The sequence below is a fragment of the Pleuronectes platessa genome, chromosome 23, assembly GCF_947347685.1.
Source record: "Pleuronectes platessa chromosome 23, fPlePla1.1, whole genome shotgun sequence".
Classification (NCBI taxonomy): Eukaryota; Metazoa; Chordata; class Actinopteri; order Pleuronectiformes; family Pleuronectidae; genus Pleuronectes; species Pleuronectes platessa.
Window position 1 is genome coordinate 12,941,493 of NC_070648.1, and position 15,422 is coordinate 12,956,914.

The 15,422-nt window shown below is 41.3% G+C and overlaps 1 protein-coding gene and 2 long non-coding RNA genes across 4 annotated transcripts; 2 read left to right on the forward strand and 1 right to left on the reverse strand.

Annotated features, from left to right (window-relative positions):
- Nucleotides 1–1,408: 1,408 nt before the first annotated feature.
- LOC128430391 (uncharacterized) lies at nt 1,409–5,133 on the forward strand. 2 transcript variants are annotated; one of them, XR_008334013.1, is made up of 4 exons: nt 1,409–1,694; nt 2,443–2,566; nt 2,679–2,849; nt 4,573–5,133. It is a non-coding gene; the product is annotated as an uncharacterized LOC128430391 (long non-coding RNA). The 2 variants fall into 2 exon arrangements; XR_008334014.1 differs by having other exon boundaries at nt 2,687–2,849.
- An 873-nt stretch (nt 5,134–6,006) lies between these two features.
- On the reverse strand, nt 6,007–8,225 carry LOC128430635 (aggrecan core protein). Its single transcript, XM_053416741.1, has 5 exons — nt 8,075–8,225; nt 7,596–7,970; nt 7,134–7,481; nt 6,824–6,915; nt 6,007–6,132 (listed from the first exon to the last, which is right to left on the reverse strand). The coding sequence occupies exons 1-5, from the start codon at nt 8,109–8,111 to the stop codon at nt 6,007–6,009; spliced, it is 978 nt and encodes a 325-aa protein (XP_053272716.1). The 5' UTR covers nt 8,112–8,225.
- Nucleotides 8,226–8,246: 21 nt separating this feature from the next.
- LOC128430369 (uncharacterized) lies at nt 8,247–11,327 on the forward strand. Its single transcript, XR_008334006.1, has 3 exons — nt 8,247–8,376; nt 10,927–10,986; nt 11,230–11,327. It is a non-coding gene; the product is annotated as an uncharacterized LOC128430369 (long non-coding RNA).
- The last annotated feature ends 4,095 nt before the right edge of the window (nt 11,328–15,422 follow it).

Genomic DNA, 15,422 nt, shown 5'->3' on the forward strand with positions numbered 1-15,422 from the left:
CTATATTCAGATGTGAAAGCCATGTTTAAAAAAGTTATCAAATAAAATTTTCAAATATTCCACTGTCATGTGAATATTTTTTTTACCATAATTCCTCCTTACATATTTTATATATGTATGTTTATATACATTTGTGTGTGTGTGTGTGTGTGTGTGTGTGTGTGTGTGTGTGTGTGTGTGTTGTACATGCAGTGTGTGTGTACATTCCTGTTTTTGGGGATGCTCGTGTAAATGGGGCTGAAACTGCATACATTGCTACTGCAGTCTACGGTCTTACCCCTAGGGGTCAGCAGAGTCAAATAGGAAGCTGCAAGATAGTGTCTCCTAAACTGAACCCAATCAGTGTTAATTTATGGAATTTATGGGTTTAATGCGATTCTAATTCCTAAGACATTATTCAGAAACAATTAAAAAACATGTGGTTATTTGTTGCCCTTTTGCAAACCTGTGAGTGAGAAAACAAAGGATTTGTTTATAAAGTGTAAATATGATGAGGGTCAGACTCTTCTACAGGATGCATTGTTGGAGATAAAAGGTCTAATACTGGACCAGATGCTAAGTCTTGACTTCTTTTCCAACACGTATACTTTGCTTTTACTGGAGTCTCAATAGTTGGTCAAAAGAATTCACTGGAGATGGTCAGAGTTCAATGCAGTAGACTTTCTTTTTTTTTTTACAAAATGTAAACCTGAGCTGGCTCCGGAACCCAACTGAAGACTGAGCTTCAAACCCTCTGCTTATATGCTCATCATTGTCTCTGCTGCTGCCTGTTCAACCAATCAGGAGGTGAATCTCGTCATCTCCAGATTGGTTCAAAACTTCTGATTAGTCCCGAACCCAATGGTGTCATACTCATACAAGTTGACTTTGTCTCCCCCTACAGTTATGTCAGGGGTCGATTCGGATGATGTATTAAAGTTTTGGTTGTTGGTCTAACTTTGACACCATTATAAATCTTGGAGCTCTGGATGCCTCTGTTTCAGGCCTTACGCGATTTAGAAGGTCCTGTCTCCAGACTCCATTAGATTCGGGCGATGTTTATCTGCATTTTTTGTAATGACTACATTTCCACACACTTAAAGGGGACATATTATGAAAATTCCACTTTTGTAGTGCTTCTACACATTAGTTTGGGTATCTGGCATGTCTACCGTCCCAAAAACTCTGGAAAAAAATCACTCCCGCGATTTGTTGTGGTTCCTCTATTTCAGAAACTATGTGCTAAAGTGCGTCCAATGGAATTTCCCCCGAAATAGACGTCATAGTCGAAAAATGCTCATTTAGTACATTCCCCCATAGCTCTATGCACTCCCCAACTACCACTCGACCCACCCCTAGATGGACCCTCCCACTTTATAGAAGCTCGGTCCACCGGTGTCCGCCATTTCATTCTTGCAAGCCTTGGCCTTGGAAACACTTGGATAAGCTAACAGCAGCATGAATCAATTTCGACAACCGAGATGCTCAGTGGTCGGCTGCATAAATCAGCACAAATGTCTTCATGTGACTCCAGCTTCAGAAGACACAAGATTGAGATGGATTGAGTTCATATATGATGGCAACGTTCCTGCCACCACTTTGAATAGGACTGTTTTATCAACCTGGGTCAATATAACGCTGGATTCTCTAAAAGGTTGTTATTGAAAGAGGGGTCGGTGCCATCTTTCCATCGCAATACTGAAGACGAGGGAAATGTAAGTATTTTTTTTAAATAATTCTGGTATTTGCTTCTTTTAGACATTTTGTGTGGAGGCTAGTGCCGTTAGCATGTTGTGCCGTGTGTGAGGGGGTGGGGGGCTAGTATGTAGTGGTGGGGGATAGGGAGAGACTTTACAGGAGTTTTCATGTTCGACTGCTAATAACGTTATTGAACAATTAATCGAGGACGGCTGGCGAGTCTTAGCGAGAAGACGGCGTCGGAGTCCACGGTGAACGGTGTTCGCACGGCAGGTTCATGAGTGTTGTGCTCTCCACGCGCTTTCCCCCCCTCCGCTGGTGTGTGCCTAGTAGCTGCTGTAGCTGGAAGTTAGCTATGGCAGCCGGCCGTAAGCAGCTGCTACGGGGCGCCGGCCGTAGCTGCCGTGGCCGCCGGCCGTCAGTAGCTGCGCCGGCCGTCAGTAGCTGCTAAGGTTGCTACTGGCGCTGTAGCTAACTTCCAGCCCAGTGCTGCCGTGGGAAAAAATCGGCGGCACAGTACACCAGGGAGGACACGCGAGCGGACGGAGGGAAAGAGCGTGGAGAGCACAACACTCACGAACCTAACTTCCAGCTACAGCTGCTGCTACGGCCGCTCGTTCAAGATACCGGAGTATGTTGTTGTCATAATGTGCGGGACTAGAACATTTATTCATTACCAGCCCTAGTTGGGGAAATGTGCCCTTGTATCCTTGTATGCATGACAGTAGTACAAACATGAATAACATTGCTGCTTTTGGTGTTCAGGCAAGCACATCTGTTCACGGTGCTAGGCTACATCACGTAGCATGCCAGACGGACCCACCACAGATGCGCACACATGGAACGCAGCTTTCTATGAAAACACTGCGACCTCACTACAAAAGTACAGGTTGGTTTACCCTCAGTTACTTCTTCATGTCATTGATTGTGTCTCCGTGTTAAAGTTGTAACAGCATCTCAATTGTTGTGACTCCATGGATACTGTGTCTGTTTTATCATAGGCACACAGAAAACTGTGCTGCACTGATGTTGGTGTTGGGACCTCAGCTGTAAGAGACCTCGTTTGGAGAGGACAACCCAAGTTGTTCAAGTATGGACTTCGGAGAGCCACAGGATGCTGCCTATGATCCTGATGACTCAATCACAGTCTTGACTGAGTCAGCAGATGTGACGTGAGTGACTCAATATTTAATCTAAACATTTCAATAATCAGATGGATTACCATCCTACACTTTTTTAGCTGTTGCAGCCTTTTGGTGAAATCTTTGTCGTTCTAATAGAATGGAATCTTCCAACCCTGTTCATAAGACACCCACATATATTGTCTATGAAAACTGCCTCCTGGAGCTGTTTGAGGTTTGTCCTGTGTGTCGGCGGGGGACAGATGTAGTATATCAAATCAAATCAAATCAAATCAAATCAAATTTTATTTGTATAGCCCATATTCACAAATTACAATTCATCTCATAGGGCTTTAACAGGGTGTGACATCCTCTGTCCTTAACCCTCAGCAAGAGTAAGGACTCTTGAGTAAGTAACTACTAAAAACCCTTTTAACAGGGTAAAAATATGTAGAAACCTCAGAGAGAGCCACATGTGAGGGATCCCTCTCCCAGGACGGACAGAAGTGCAATAGATGCCACGTGCAGGAGAACATCATCAATAATCAAAGTCTCTAGCAGCACTTGATGAGGGTAGACATCCTGAAGGACAACCCCAACATGACATGCCAAGCAGTCCCGCTGCAAGCACAGTCCATGCTCAGCAACCAGCAGGACCACGATCCACCATCCAGACCAGACGCCACTCCAGTCCTCAGTCACCGTCCACCGCCGCCCACCAGGACCCATCACGAGCCACCACCGCGGCCCTGGTCCACCGCCCGTGCCCAATGCCAACGCGACACAGGGTCCGCCACCAGCACCAAGATCAGCCCACATGACTCAGAATCCGCCACACTGGATCCACCACCGCGACCCCCGGTGCGCGATCCACCATCTGCAATCCATGGTGCGGCCACAGAGGCCCTGGATCTGCGGGTGATAAAGCAAAGGGATTCCGGGGAAGGGGGATAGGGATGGAGAAGAGGAAGGAGAAGCTGGAAAGAGAAGCTCCGTGTGTCATGTGTCATAAAATAGAACAAGTAACGTTCTGGCGCACTAATTAGCTCTAACTATAAGCTTTATCAAAAAGGAAGGTTTTGAGCCTACTTTTAAACGAAAAGATGGTGACTGCCTCCCGAACTGAAAGTGGTAGATGATTCCACAGCCGAGGGGCTTGATGGCTAAAAGCTCTGGCTCCTACTCTACTTTTAGAGAATTTAGGGACGACAAGTAGGCTTGAATTCTGGGAGCGGAGTGCTCTAGCGGGTTTATAAGGTACTAACAGCTCTTTAAGGTAAAAAGGCCTATATTATTAAGGGCCTTGAAGGTGAGGAGGAGAATTTTAAATTCTATTCTAGATTTAACTGGAAGCCAGTGTAGCGATGCTAATACTGGAGAAATGTGCTCTCTTCTCTTTGTTCTCGTCAGGACACGTGCTGCGGCATTTTGGACAAGCTGTAGAGTCTTTAACGACTTACTGCTGGAGCCTGATAATAACGAATTACAATAGTCCAGTCTCGAGGTAACAAGGGCGAGTCCACAGCAAAGCCGGTGAAAGCAGATGCAACCTTCCGTGATTCTCACAGGCTTTATTTAAAAGCCAAACAATGTACAAACAGTATGTGAAACATAAATAACATATCGATTAACTGCTGTCTTTAAATGGTCTTCACGATTTAAAGACCATTTATTTATCGTCTTCACGATAAATAGAATAAAATAATTATAAAAAGAAAATGATAAATACAAAAAGTGCAAAATGTCCAACTTTTCCCCTCAATTTGTATTACAGATTACGTGGATAACCTGTTGGACCTCATCTTTCACGAGGTTTTTCAGGACCCGGCCCCATATGTGAATGAGGTGCTGAAGATCTCAAAACCTGAGGACCTCTCTGCTAAGTATGAGAAACCTGACAAGCAGGAAGTTATAGCCAGCTATGTGTCGAGTTTCAATCAAGGGCAGGTCTGAACCCTGTATAACTTCCCTGCGCATCAGGGAACACTCTGGTTATCTGGAGCACCGAGCAGGAGGGCAGGACCACCCTGATTCTCCGGCCCAGGTGGCCTCATAACCAGCTCACAAAGCTTCTGTACGCCAAATACCTGTAACAGCTGAGCAAAGTTTACATTGTATTTAGAGAATAAAGGTGACACACAAATATAAAGTGTTCCTTTGTTTACAGTATGGCTACTGATGGCACAAATTGTATTTTTGTAATCAATGTTTTCATTATACTTGGTATTTTTTGTATTTATTACCTCTGTCCCAGCCAGTACATTTAATAACTATTTTTAAAAAGCTCTGTGGCATTCTTTCTAGCAATCTTTCTGACAATAAAAGTTTATAGAAACAGTTGTGTGCTTTTAATGTTTGATATGTAACATGTTAACAATTGACACGTGTAAGATGAGCAGTTAGCAAAGTAATACAGAGGGAAGAGTAATTTATGTATTTTATTCCTCAGTCATATTTGTATTGCAGAAAGGACTGATATCTCATGCATAAAAAAAACAAAACTTACTGCTATATTCCTCTTGGACATAAAGGCCCATAATCTCCCCTTTAGATGTTGAATGCATTCTGTAGTGAGAACACATTCAAACACACAGGCTAATTAATGGAGGTAAAAACGTTATGTCCTACACCTCCATGAGAGGGGGGAGGGGTGAGGAGGGGGAGGGATGAGAGGGGTGAAAGGGGGTGGGGTAAGATGGGGGCGGGCTGAGAGGGGGGCGGGGCCCTCAAAACAGGTCGATCTGAGGAGGTCTGTTTGAGTAAAAAGGTGCTGTTTTAAATGATCCTTGTGGTATTTTTACCAAAAAATGTTACAGACATTTCATTAAGACCCCAAGGAACCATATCAAATGTGGTGAAATGGGCATAATATGTCCCCTTTAATATAGGTTAAAAAAACAATCTTTGTCATTCCCTTAGTATAAGACATTATCAGCTGTAACATTAGTAACCTGCCTGGCAACTAATTAGATTTTCCTTCCGATGGAGACTCTCCCTGCGTCGGTTGTTATTGAGACATTCTTCCCAGGCTGCATACAGTTCCTGATGCTCTTTATACACAGACGCACAGTTCAAGCATATAAGCACACACAGGCTAGTTTTTCTACAACATCATTCATTGTTATGGTCTAACTGCGTACAGTGATAGAGGTGTGTATACTTGCAGACATGAAACATTAGCACATGCAATTAAAGTTGAATAAAAATATTAAAGCTCAGTTTTTTTTTTCTTGTCGGAACCTTTTTCCTCCTTGTGGAAAACTTTCCCATCAGCCTGTTCTTTCCACTTCAAGGTGACGCCACTCAGTCCGTTCTCCTTCAATCTGTCCTGGAGCTGAAAAACAGAAATGGAGACTATTTGAAATACTTTCAACAGATTATTTTGCTCTCTAAGAAAAAGAGTTATGTGTTTTTAGTCAATTCATTTCTATTGATATGGCTTATATATCACAATATATCATCTCAAGGAACGTTACATAGTAAGCCAAGACTTTAAAATGTATAGAGAAACCCAACCGTTCCCACAATGAGCAGCACTTTGGAGACTGTGGAGAGAAAACCCCATCATTAATTGGAAGAAACCTTCAGAACCAGACTCAATGTGCGGGGTGTAAAAGAGGGAATAGAAGAGAGAGACAAACAAGACTGATAATTATGAATTTTCGTGGCAGGAGCTGTAACTGCTCAGCTACCAAGATATTTGTCTGCTGGAAGTTTGTATTTTGTGATCGTCACATAGCATCATGCCAAAATCCGGATTTATGTTTTCTGTTCTCCAGTAAAAAACTGCAGATCTACATTAGCAAAACCTGGAAGAATAATCTGTCAAAAATAATGAAAGGATTATGATTATAACTCTTCCTTCCATTATTGTTGCTGCTTTGCATTGTAGAACATCTCTGACTGGAGTTTTTTTTACATTCACTCGTCTCCTTCGTGTTTATTTGATGATGTCAAACTCTGTAATACATCTGTCCAGGGTCTATGAATGAGTTAATGTTTCAGGGTGGATTTTGGAGACTTGCCTCTTTCAGAATCTGTTCTTTCACAGCAGGGTCATTCAGGTCCAAAGAGGAGTCCTCTAGCTTCACCCTCATCTTCACCAACGTCTTCACTGCTGCTTAGACAAAGAACGAGTAGAGAAACAAAACAGACGTTTAATGTGGTGTATAGTTTTCTGAAACCTAAAGTTATTCCTGTGGAAATAGAACTACTCAGATCTTAAGATTAAACGAGTGAGGAACCTCCGGTCTCTGGGCTGAATGTTTGGTCAGGCGTGTCAGAAAACGCACAAATAAAAAATAAGCATCACAAAAATACAAAAAAGATTCTCACTTGTGATGCTGTAGCAGACAAATGGTTTTCTTTCTTCACAGGAAATTAACCTCCAGTTTCCTCCCTTCTCCAAATCTGCAACACCACATACGACTTTCATCGAGCCAAGTGGGTGGTCACCCTGATACCAGGAGCTGAATGAGTAGTTACTCCCGTCAGACCAGTAAATCTGAGGATCTCTGTACAAACCGATCCATGCAAAACTTGGTATCAAGGTATGTATCTTGTTGTTGTCAGTGTCGTTCCTCACAGTGGCCAGATCTGTGTAGTGTTCTCTGCAGTGCCTCTGAGCCTCAGACCAAGTCTTTGCTGTATTCACTGGCACAAAGTCAGAATCCTCTAATGTTCCTGCAGTTAAGTTTGAGAACAAAAGAGGGATTGTTGAGATCACACAACGGTTTTCAAAATCATATCTTATACATTATGTTGTATAGTAAAGATCAATATGAAGCACAACATTACCATTGAAGCACACAGATTGAAACTGTGTATGGCATCCATAATCATGCCATTTTCCAGACGCTGACATGACCACACAGAGCTCATTGGCTAAATCATTGTTTGGTTGAGAAGGATACCAGTTCCTATATTCAGCTCCACTCTGGTTGAACCCATCTGACCACTTCCAGTCAATATGACTGTACAGGCCAATCCAAACCTCAGAGCTGTTACCAGCAGCGGAAACTGTGTCATTAAGCTTCTTCATTTCTTCAGTGTTTTCAATAGTGGCCAGGTCTGTGTACTTCTCTCTGCAGTAGCTCTGAGCTTCAGTCCAAGTCTTTGCATTAGACATAAAGTGGTACTGATGGAGGAGGCATGTGGAGAAGGTGAGGCACCCTGAGGATGAAACCAGTTATTTTTGTTATGTATGAGGACTCAAATTAATCTCTATATTCAGATTTCCTGTTAAATACATCATACAAACAGTTAGATTCACTGACCTGAGAGACACAAGACACCAATGAAGATCCCTTCCATCCTGATGCTGCTCTGTGGACTGTCTGTGCCAGTGTTCACCACTAACACCTAACTTAACCAGTTCTAGTGCAGCTTTAGGGAAATGTAACAGCAGCTCCTCCTCTTCTACTGAAAATAGTCAGTGTTCTGTGGAACTCTTTATGCAAAAAGGCAAAGATGCAAACATCAAAATTGTTGTCATTTACCTCTGGAGGCATCTCACTATGCAGATAGTTCTGATCGTATCTGACCCAGACTGGTCTCTGCCTCCACCCCTGTGCAGCTGGTGAGTGAATGAATGTCTGTTTGTCTTGCTCACACCGTGGATCCAATGACACCTCTGTGACAGGGATGTTTGAAATGTTCATCTATTAATGTTTTGATCACCTCTAATTCCATCCTATATGTAGATCAGATGAAAATAAGTATGAAAAAGAAATGATGATGATGAGTATTATTATTATACTGGTATGCATTATTTTCAGTATAACAACTATTCTGACAATAGTTCCTGGTCTCGCTCTCTCTCTCTCTCTCTCTCTCTCATTGAATCTGGTTCTCGAGGTTTCTTAGTTCTAGTCAAATCGTTTTTTATCTCTATAATCTTACAAGGTGTCAACTTCACCATGTAAAGTGTCTTGAGATAATCTATTTTATGATTTGATGCTACACAAATTAAATTGAATTAACTCATTGCCAAATTGCATATCCTCAGGCTGTAACCCCTCTGGATATTGAAGCCTGCCTTCAGGTATCCAGTGTTCATCTTTACAACATGAATGTGTTCATGGAGACACAATTTGCACCACATGTCTCAGATCCAGTCCTTCTAGGCCCGAGCACCAACTCAGCCCCAGCATGTTGTGTGTTTCCTGATCTCAACCAAAAACAGCAGCTCTACAGCAGCAATGCCTGGAAGAATAATTTGCCATTCGGAAAGACTTCAAAGGAGTCAACATGATAACTCTTCTTTCCACTGTTCTGACTTCTTTGCATTGTAAATCCTCTCTGGCAGGAGTTCTTTGTATTCACTCATCTCCATCAGGGTTATTTGATGTCATCAAACTCAGTATTTTTTACTGAGTTTATACCCTATATAATCGACTCATTGTTTACCACAATACATCATGAAAAGTAGTGTACAACCAATGTTCACTAACCAAACAATATATACCATAATGCATTGCACTCGTGGTGAAGAGACGGGAAGAGCGAGGGCAGCGGGAACAGCCCGACCTGTCGTTCTAATGTAAATAGAAGCAGAGCGGTGCATCACAGCACAAAGTGTGGGAAACAAGTTTATTTCCACATTTAAAGATAATCACCCCACATGGGTTTTTACATTAAACCTGCAAAATAAACATTTAAAATTTACTTTGGGATTTTCCACGTTGCTGTTGTTGTACATTTTATTCCTGCAGCAATGATGTCATTTTTCGATGCAGAAAAAATGCCCTGAATAGTTTCTGAAAGCATTTTTGTTATTTTCTCTTGAGCTCACTATATAGTGCTCTAAATAACTTATTGTCTCATAATTATGAGATGCTAAGTCATAATTATGAGATACACGTTTTTTTTTCCTCATCACAGTGGCGGAAATGGGCTTCCATAAGAAAAAAACTGATCAGGAAATAAAAGGCAACACAAAAGTGGTATAGAGCAGAGTCAATGTCACATAGATGGAAAGGGGAAGTTATGTGGACAAAATTTCCATGTGTGAACATCCTTGTCCCAGCTCATGGAAATCCAGTCATTAAAAATGTCAGACTGTGAGAAAAAAAACTTGCTTTGAGCTTGTGCCAATTCAAATTCATTTCTGAATAAACTCGAAAGTGTACTTGAGGTTGTCTGGAAAGCTCTGATCAAGGGCATTAATGATCCCAAACAGCTTGATGAACCCCATTATCACCCTTCCTAAGTTGTCCATGACTCTGATGCCTTCAATCACGATTCCCACGTCCTCTGGCTCCACATCTCCATCTCTTCAGACAGTGTATGACCCCATGATTGCGAGTGCGATGTCCCTCTCTGCACCCTCAGTGGCGGTGGCCTAAACAACCAAAATACAAAACTCTTTGAAAGTGCAATGCTGAACAACACAATAAACGTTGTGCGGACGTTATGCGACCGGTGTGTTGCTATATGAGCTCATAATTCCTATACGTATGACACATTGCGGCTGCTAAAAATGCCCGTGGCTTAAGACTAGAGACTAGTGGTTATAGACCTGGGCAAGTCACCATGGTAACTCACTTAAATCTTCGGTGAGTTACAGTCACTGTCACTCTGCAGCAAGGAAAAGGCGGACATTACTAGTTAGCCAGATTGCCTGCCAATTCCGATTTGACTAAAACCGAGCAAAAACTGCCTGGATTCAGAAATCAGAATCAGGTTTATTGGCCAAGTAAGTTTGCACAAACAGGGAATTTGACTCGGTAAAGTGGCTCTTAGTTGCTTACACAGAATACACATCACAAAACAAACAAAACAAAACAAAACAATTCAAACAGTCCGAACAGTGCGACGGTCTAAGAAAAGAAGTGCAGGTGTGCGTATTACAATTATACAGTGAGTGTGAAATAAGTAAACATAATTAAATATAGTTATAATATATATTATATATAATATAATATAATATAATTTCGGGAGTAACTGTACAGTGGTTATTATAAAGATCCAGAGTTATTGCACAGTGATTGGCTGTTCGGAAGTGAGACGGCGAGGGGGAATTTTCATTTTATTTTATTTTTGTACTGCTGTTTTGCATAATTCGATCAATATTACAGTATGCACATTACTTGACAGCAGGAAACATTAAATATACTTACTCATCAAGGTTTGGTATTCCACCTGCGGCAGTTACCCTGGCTTGCAGCTCAAAGCGTTCATGAATGTGGTGAGTGAAACAATTAAAATATTTTGTGTTACATCTCTAAAATATTTATGTACACTATTTTAATGGATATATATGAAAAAAAAAAAAGATATTTAAATATGTCACCTCCAAGAAGGGCTTGAATAATTTGTGTGTGTAGAAATTAGAAATACAATTTTATGAATAAATAATATATTAGAGGAACAAACATCATATAATAAAAACACAACCCTTCTGACTGATTGTCTCCTTGTGTATTTGCAGTTCATACTCAAACACGCAAACAAAAGCTTGTTTGTAAAAACCCTGGTCATCAGGGCCTGGAAGCTCTCGGATGGAGAAAGGACTCGAGCCTGCAGCCTACTGTAACATCTGTAAGAGACTCTCCTTCCCCACGAGGCTTCGGGGAAGGTAAGAGAGGGAGGGGTTAACTGGTCTACATATAAACTGTGCTTTCAGGATATTCATAAAGACGTGTGGAAGAAGCAACCAACATATCTAGATCATGAGTTCACACTAATACTCCCCAAAACATGTAGAAAGTCTTTCTGTTGATATACTGCATATAAAAACAAGATTCTATGCATTAGTGCTAATCAGTAAAACCTTCCCAGTAACTGAGTGTTGTACCTCCATAAAGTTCAATCAATCGATCAACTGTTATGTGTATAGCCCATATTCACAAATCATTTGTCTCATAGGGCTTTAACAAGGTGTGACATCCTCTGCCCTAAACCCTAAACAAGAGTAAGGAAAAACTACTAAAATCACTTTTAACAGGGTAAAAAGAAACGTAGAAACCTCAGAGAGAAAGTTGAGAGCTCTGTGTGAGAGGTCCATGTTTCCTAATATCTATAAATAGATGTGTGTGTGTGAGGTTGTTTAAATTCCTGTTTCATTATAAAGTTCTAGTTTCATGGGTTTGACTGTTGATGTCATAGACAATTATTTAAAACATGGAAGCAAAGGCCAAGGGAGGAGTGTCAGTGTCCTACATTTCACATAATGCAACTTTAAAGCATTTTTAAATCTGCATTTAAATATTTTTACAGAAAGATACTAGAAGTTAACCTGGAGGATATTGGTAGATTAGAATTGCAAATAGTCTCAGAAGGTTAGAGATGGTGAAATTGCACCCATCAAAAAAGATGGTTTCCATAGAACAAATAAAATGGTCCAAGGAGCTACTATGGTCAGTGCACAAGTCCAGTCTGTGGATGAGTTCAAATTGCTATTTCTAATGTAAAGTGGTCACTTATGATGAACCCAAAAGAAACTATCCCTAACCCACTCAACAAAGTCTATTTTTGTTCATTATTGTTCACTTGTGTCCCTTTTATATATAAGTTCCAACGATTAACTTAACTGGTGTTATTTGTTTCATACATAACATGTCAGTTGTTTCAGAGGTCTATAAACAATTGACAAAATCTTCAGACCCACGTTCACAACTTTTCAAAAATAAGAGCTCTATAATTTAGCTCAATGTATTGCAGAACAGCAACAAAATGAATTGCTGAACAGGATGTGATTCTATGAATGTTGTTGCCTTGATGGAGGCCAGCACCCCCTGCACCTGTGACTTTCTGTGTCCAGCCCAATATGGGGAAAGAGTGATCTCTAGATTTAATTTTAGATTTTGACATGTGGTTTGACCCATTTGCCGACCACTGCTGTCGTTTATTTAAAGGGGACATATTATGCCCATTTTAACACAGTTGATATGATTCCTTGGGGTCTTAATGAAATGTCTGTAACATATTTTTGTCAATCATCACCCTTTATACCCTGTCTAAAACACCGCTCCTCCAATTGACCTGTTTTGAGAGCCGCCCCCCCCCCCCGACATTTTAGTTTGAGGAATGATTCTATTCAATTTTATTTGGACAGCGCCAAATCATAACATACTGTACGTTATCTCGAGGCATTTTACATATTAAGGTCTGGACCTTACAAAATCATAGAAAAACCAAACAGTTCCCACATCGAACAAGCACTTTGGCGTCTGTGGGGAGAAAAAAAACTCCCTCTGAAATGGAGGAATTTGCAAAGCCAAACCCTATGTTGGCGTTCTTCTGCCTCGACAGGTTGGGGTGAGCAGTAGAGAAATAGAGGTGGGGCCAAGCTAATGCCATCCAAGGTAGCTATCTGGCCAGAAAATGTTGTGTCAAAGCACAATGATTTCAGTTTTGTCTGAGTTTAGAAGTAAAAAAAGTTCCAGGCCTCTGTCTCTAAGACGTTCCTGAAGTTTAACTACTTTGATTACTAATTATTAATCTATGTAACGACAATAATTGTATGTGATTTCTGATAATATTCTGATTACTGAAGGAAACCAAGTGAGAATGTTAGTAGAAGAAGGTTATATTGTGATTGAGGAAGAAATTTGGTTAAATCAAAATGTAAAAGATGTCATCAAAAGATGCTGCTCAGCTCCGTTGCCATTTTCAGTCTGGTTAGTCAATTTTTGAGTGATGTTAAGAGGTATTGTAAAACTTTATTAATTTGATTTATCCTGTCAGAATTATTTTGTTTCCTTCATGACCTTTCCTTCAGGTCAGGTTTTTTTGTTCTTGTTGGAAGATTGGATATAGAAACTCTTCTGTGATGTGTGTGTGTGTGTGTATGTGCGTGTGTGTGTGTAGGAGGATGACACGCATGAGAAACAAGTTGGCAGTCAAACCAGTGGCCTGTGTTGTAAAGACGCCTTCACTGTGAGAGTGAGAGAAGCTGCTGCGTAAGGTTCTACTATTGATCATTTTCTGCCACAGCAGTAGGAGTATTGGGATTATTTGTTTTCTGAACTGAGTTGGAGTAGCAGCCATTGGAACTGAGCTCTAATCTTGATTGAAGAATGAAACACTCTTTTATCTACCTACCAGTTCCAAAACCTCCTGCTGTTTGTCTGTCTGTGGAACACATATCTCGCAAACCATTCATCTTATCAGCTTAACACTCTGGATGTTTCTCCTAAATGGCCCGAGGAAGCTCAGTGATGATCTGGTGTGATTCAGCATCACATGTCTGCCTTTAACATGTTTTCTTCTATGCCCTCAGATAAACTACATCAACCGCGGGTCGAAATCGGCCCCAGATGATTTTCGAACTTTGATTCTTTACTATTTCACCATATCGGACTGATCTAGACATTCACAGGAGTCACGGTTGCTGATCTCCATCATGACAACAACATAAAAAAAATCACCTTGTCTTTGGCAGTTCCTCCACAAAGTAAAAGCATATGTTGTTTGTTTCGCTGGAGCATCGACACGGGACAAGAGAACACAACTTTCCAAACAGGCAGGTTTAGAACGAGGCACTGCACTTATTTTCATTGCTCTCAATACTGTGATTGTAGGCAGTGGTGTTTCACTTCACTTTGATTTGATTCAAAGATCTCCTTTAACTCCGTCTGGCTCTCGTCATCAACGTGGATGAGACCAAATCTTTCATCAGTTTTTCCCCCCCGTCACAAACACACACATGCACACACGCCAATCTCCTTTTAATTTCCTGTGACTCAGGCAACATGGTCACCAAAGCTTTCTCAGCAGCTCTGCTTCAGACCAGCACCGTTTGAGGAGGCTTTAACTGTGTTCCTGGACTTTTCTCTGAAGATATAATCAGGTTTCATCATGAGAAGTGTAGGGTCCAATCAACACGAGACTAGAAGTAAGGACAGTTTGGCCTCTTCTGCTCAAGTCTCGACCATACTCTTTGTTACTATTGTCAGATTTTGCAATTAAACTGTTGCGGGTGGAAATCAAAGGAGAGGAGTCGTCGTTTCTCAAGTTGAAATTAAGCAAGTTTATTCAGAGGTCACAGGTCAGGAAAACGCGGTGTCCAGCAATTGAACATGCATGGGTCTCTAGTTCTACGCAGGAGGCTGCACAGGAAAAGAGGCGCTTAAACAGAGTGCGCACATAGATTATATATTGATATATTGGGCGTGACAAGGGTTCTTCTTGGATTGGTCAAAACTAGATGGAGGCCACTGCATCTAGACGGGACAGTGCCTCATCCTCTTGGAATGTCGTGTGATGAAGACGTCGTTTGTGCAATCCGTTGTCGTGGTTACCAGAGGTGATAATGTTCCTTTCTCAGAGCAGCTGCCTGAGTGTGTTGTGGGGGAGAGATTGTAGGCCAAGGTCTACCCATTATCTGTGTGTGAAGTGAAGCAGGGAGCTGGGATGTGTGATATAAAGTGTTGACTGTGCATCAACAGAGTGTATAAGGAATGTATGCAGTGGTCAATACGTGTATGTGTTATGTATTTGGTATATGTCAATAAATGTATGTGTAATGTATGTGTAATGTATGTGGTATATGTCAATAAAACCCACTTCCTGGTTTCTCGAAAATGCAAAAGTAAAACACCAGCACATCTTTCATGTCACAATCGTATTACTTCCGCCAATGAGGTTCAGATTTCATCGGCATTCGTTTGTCTATTAATA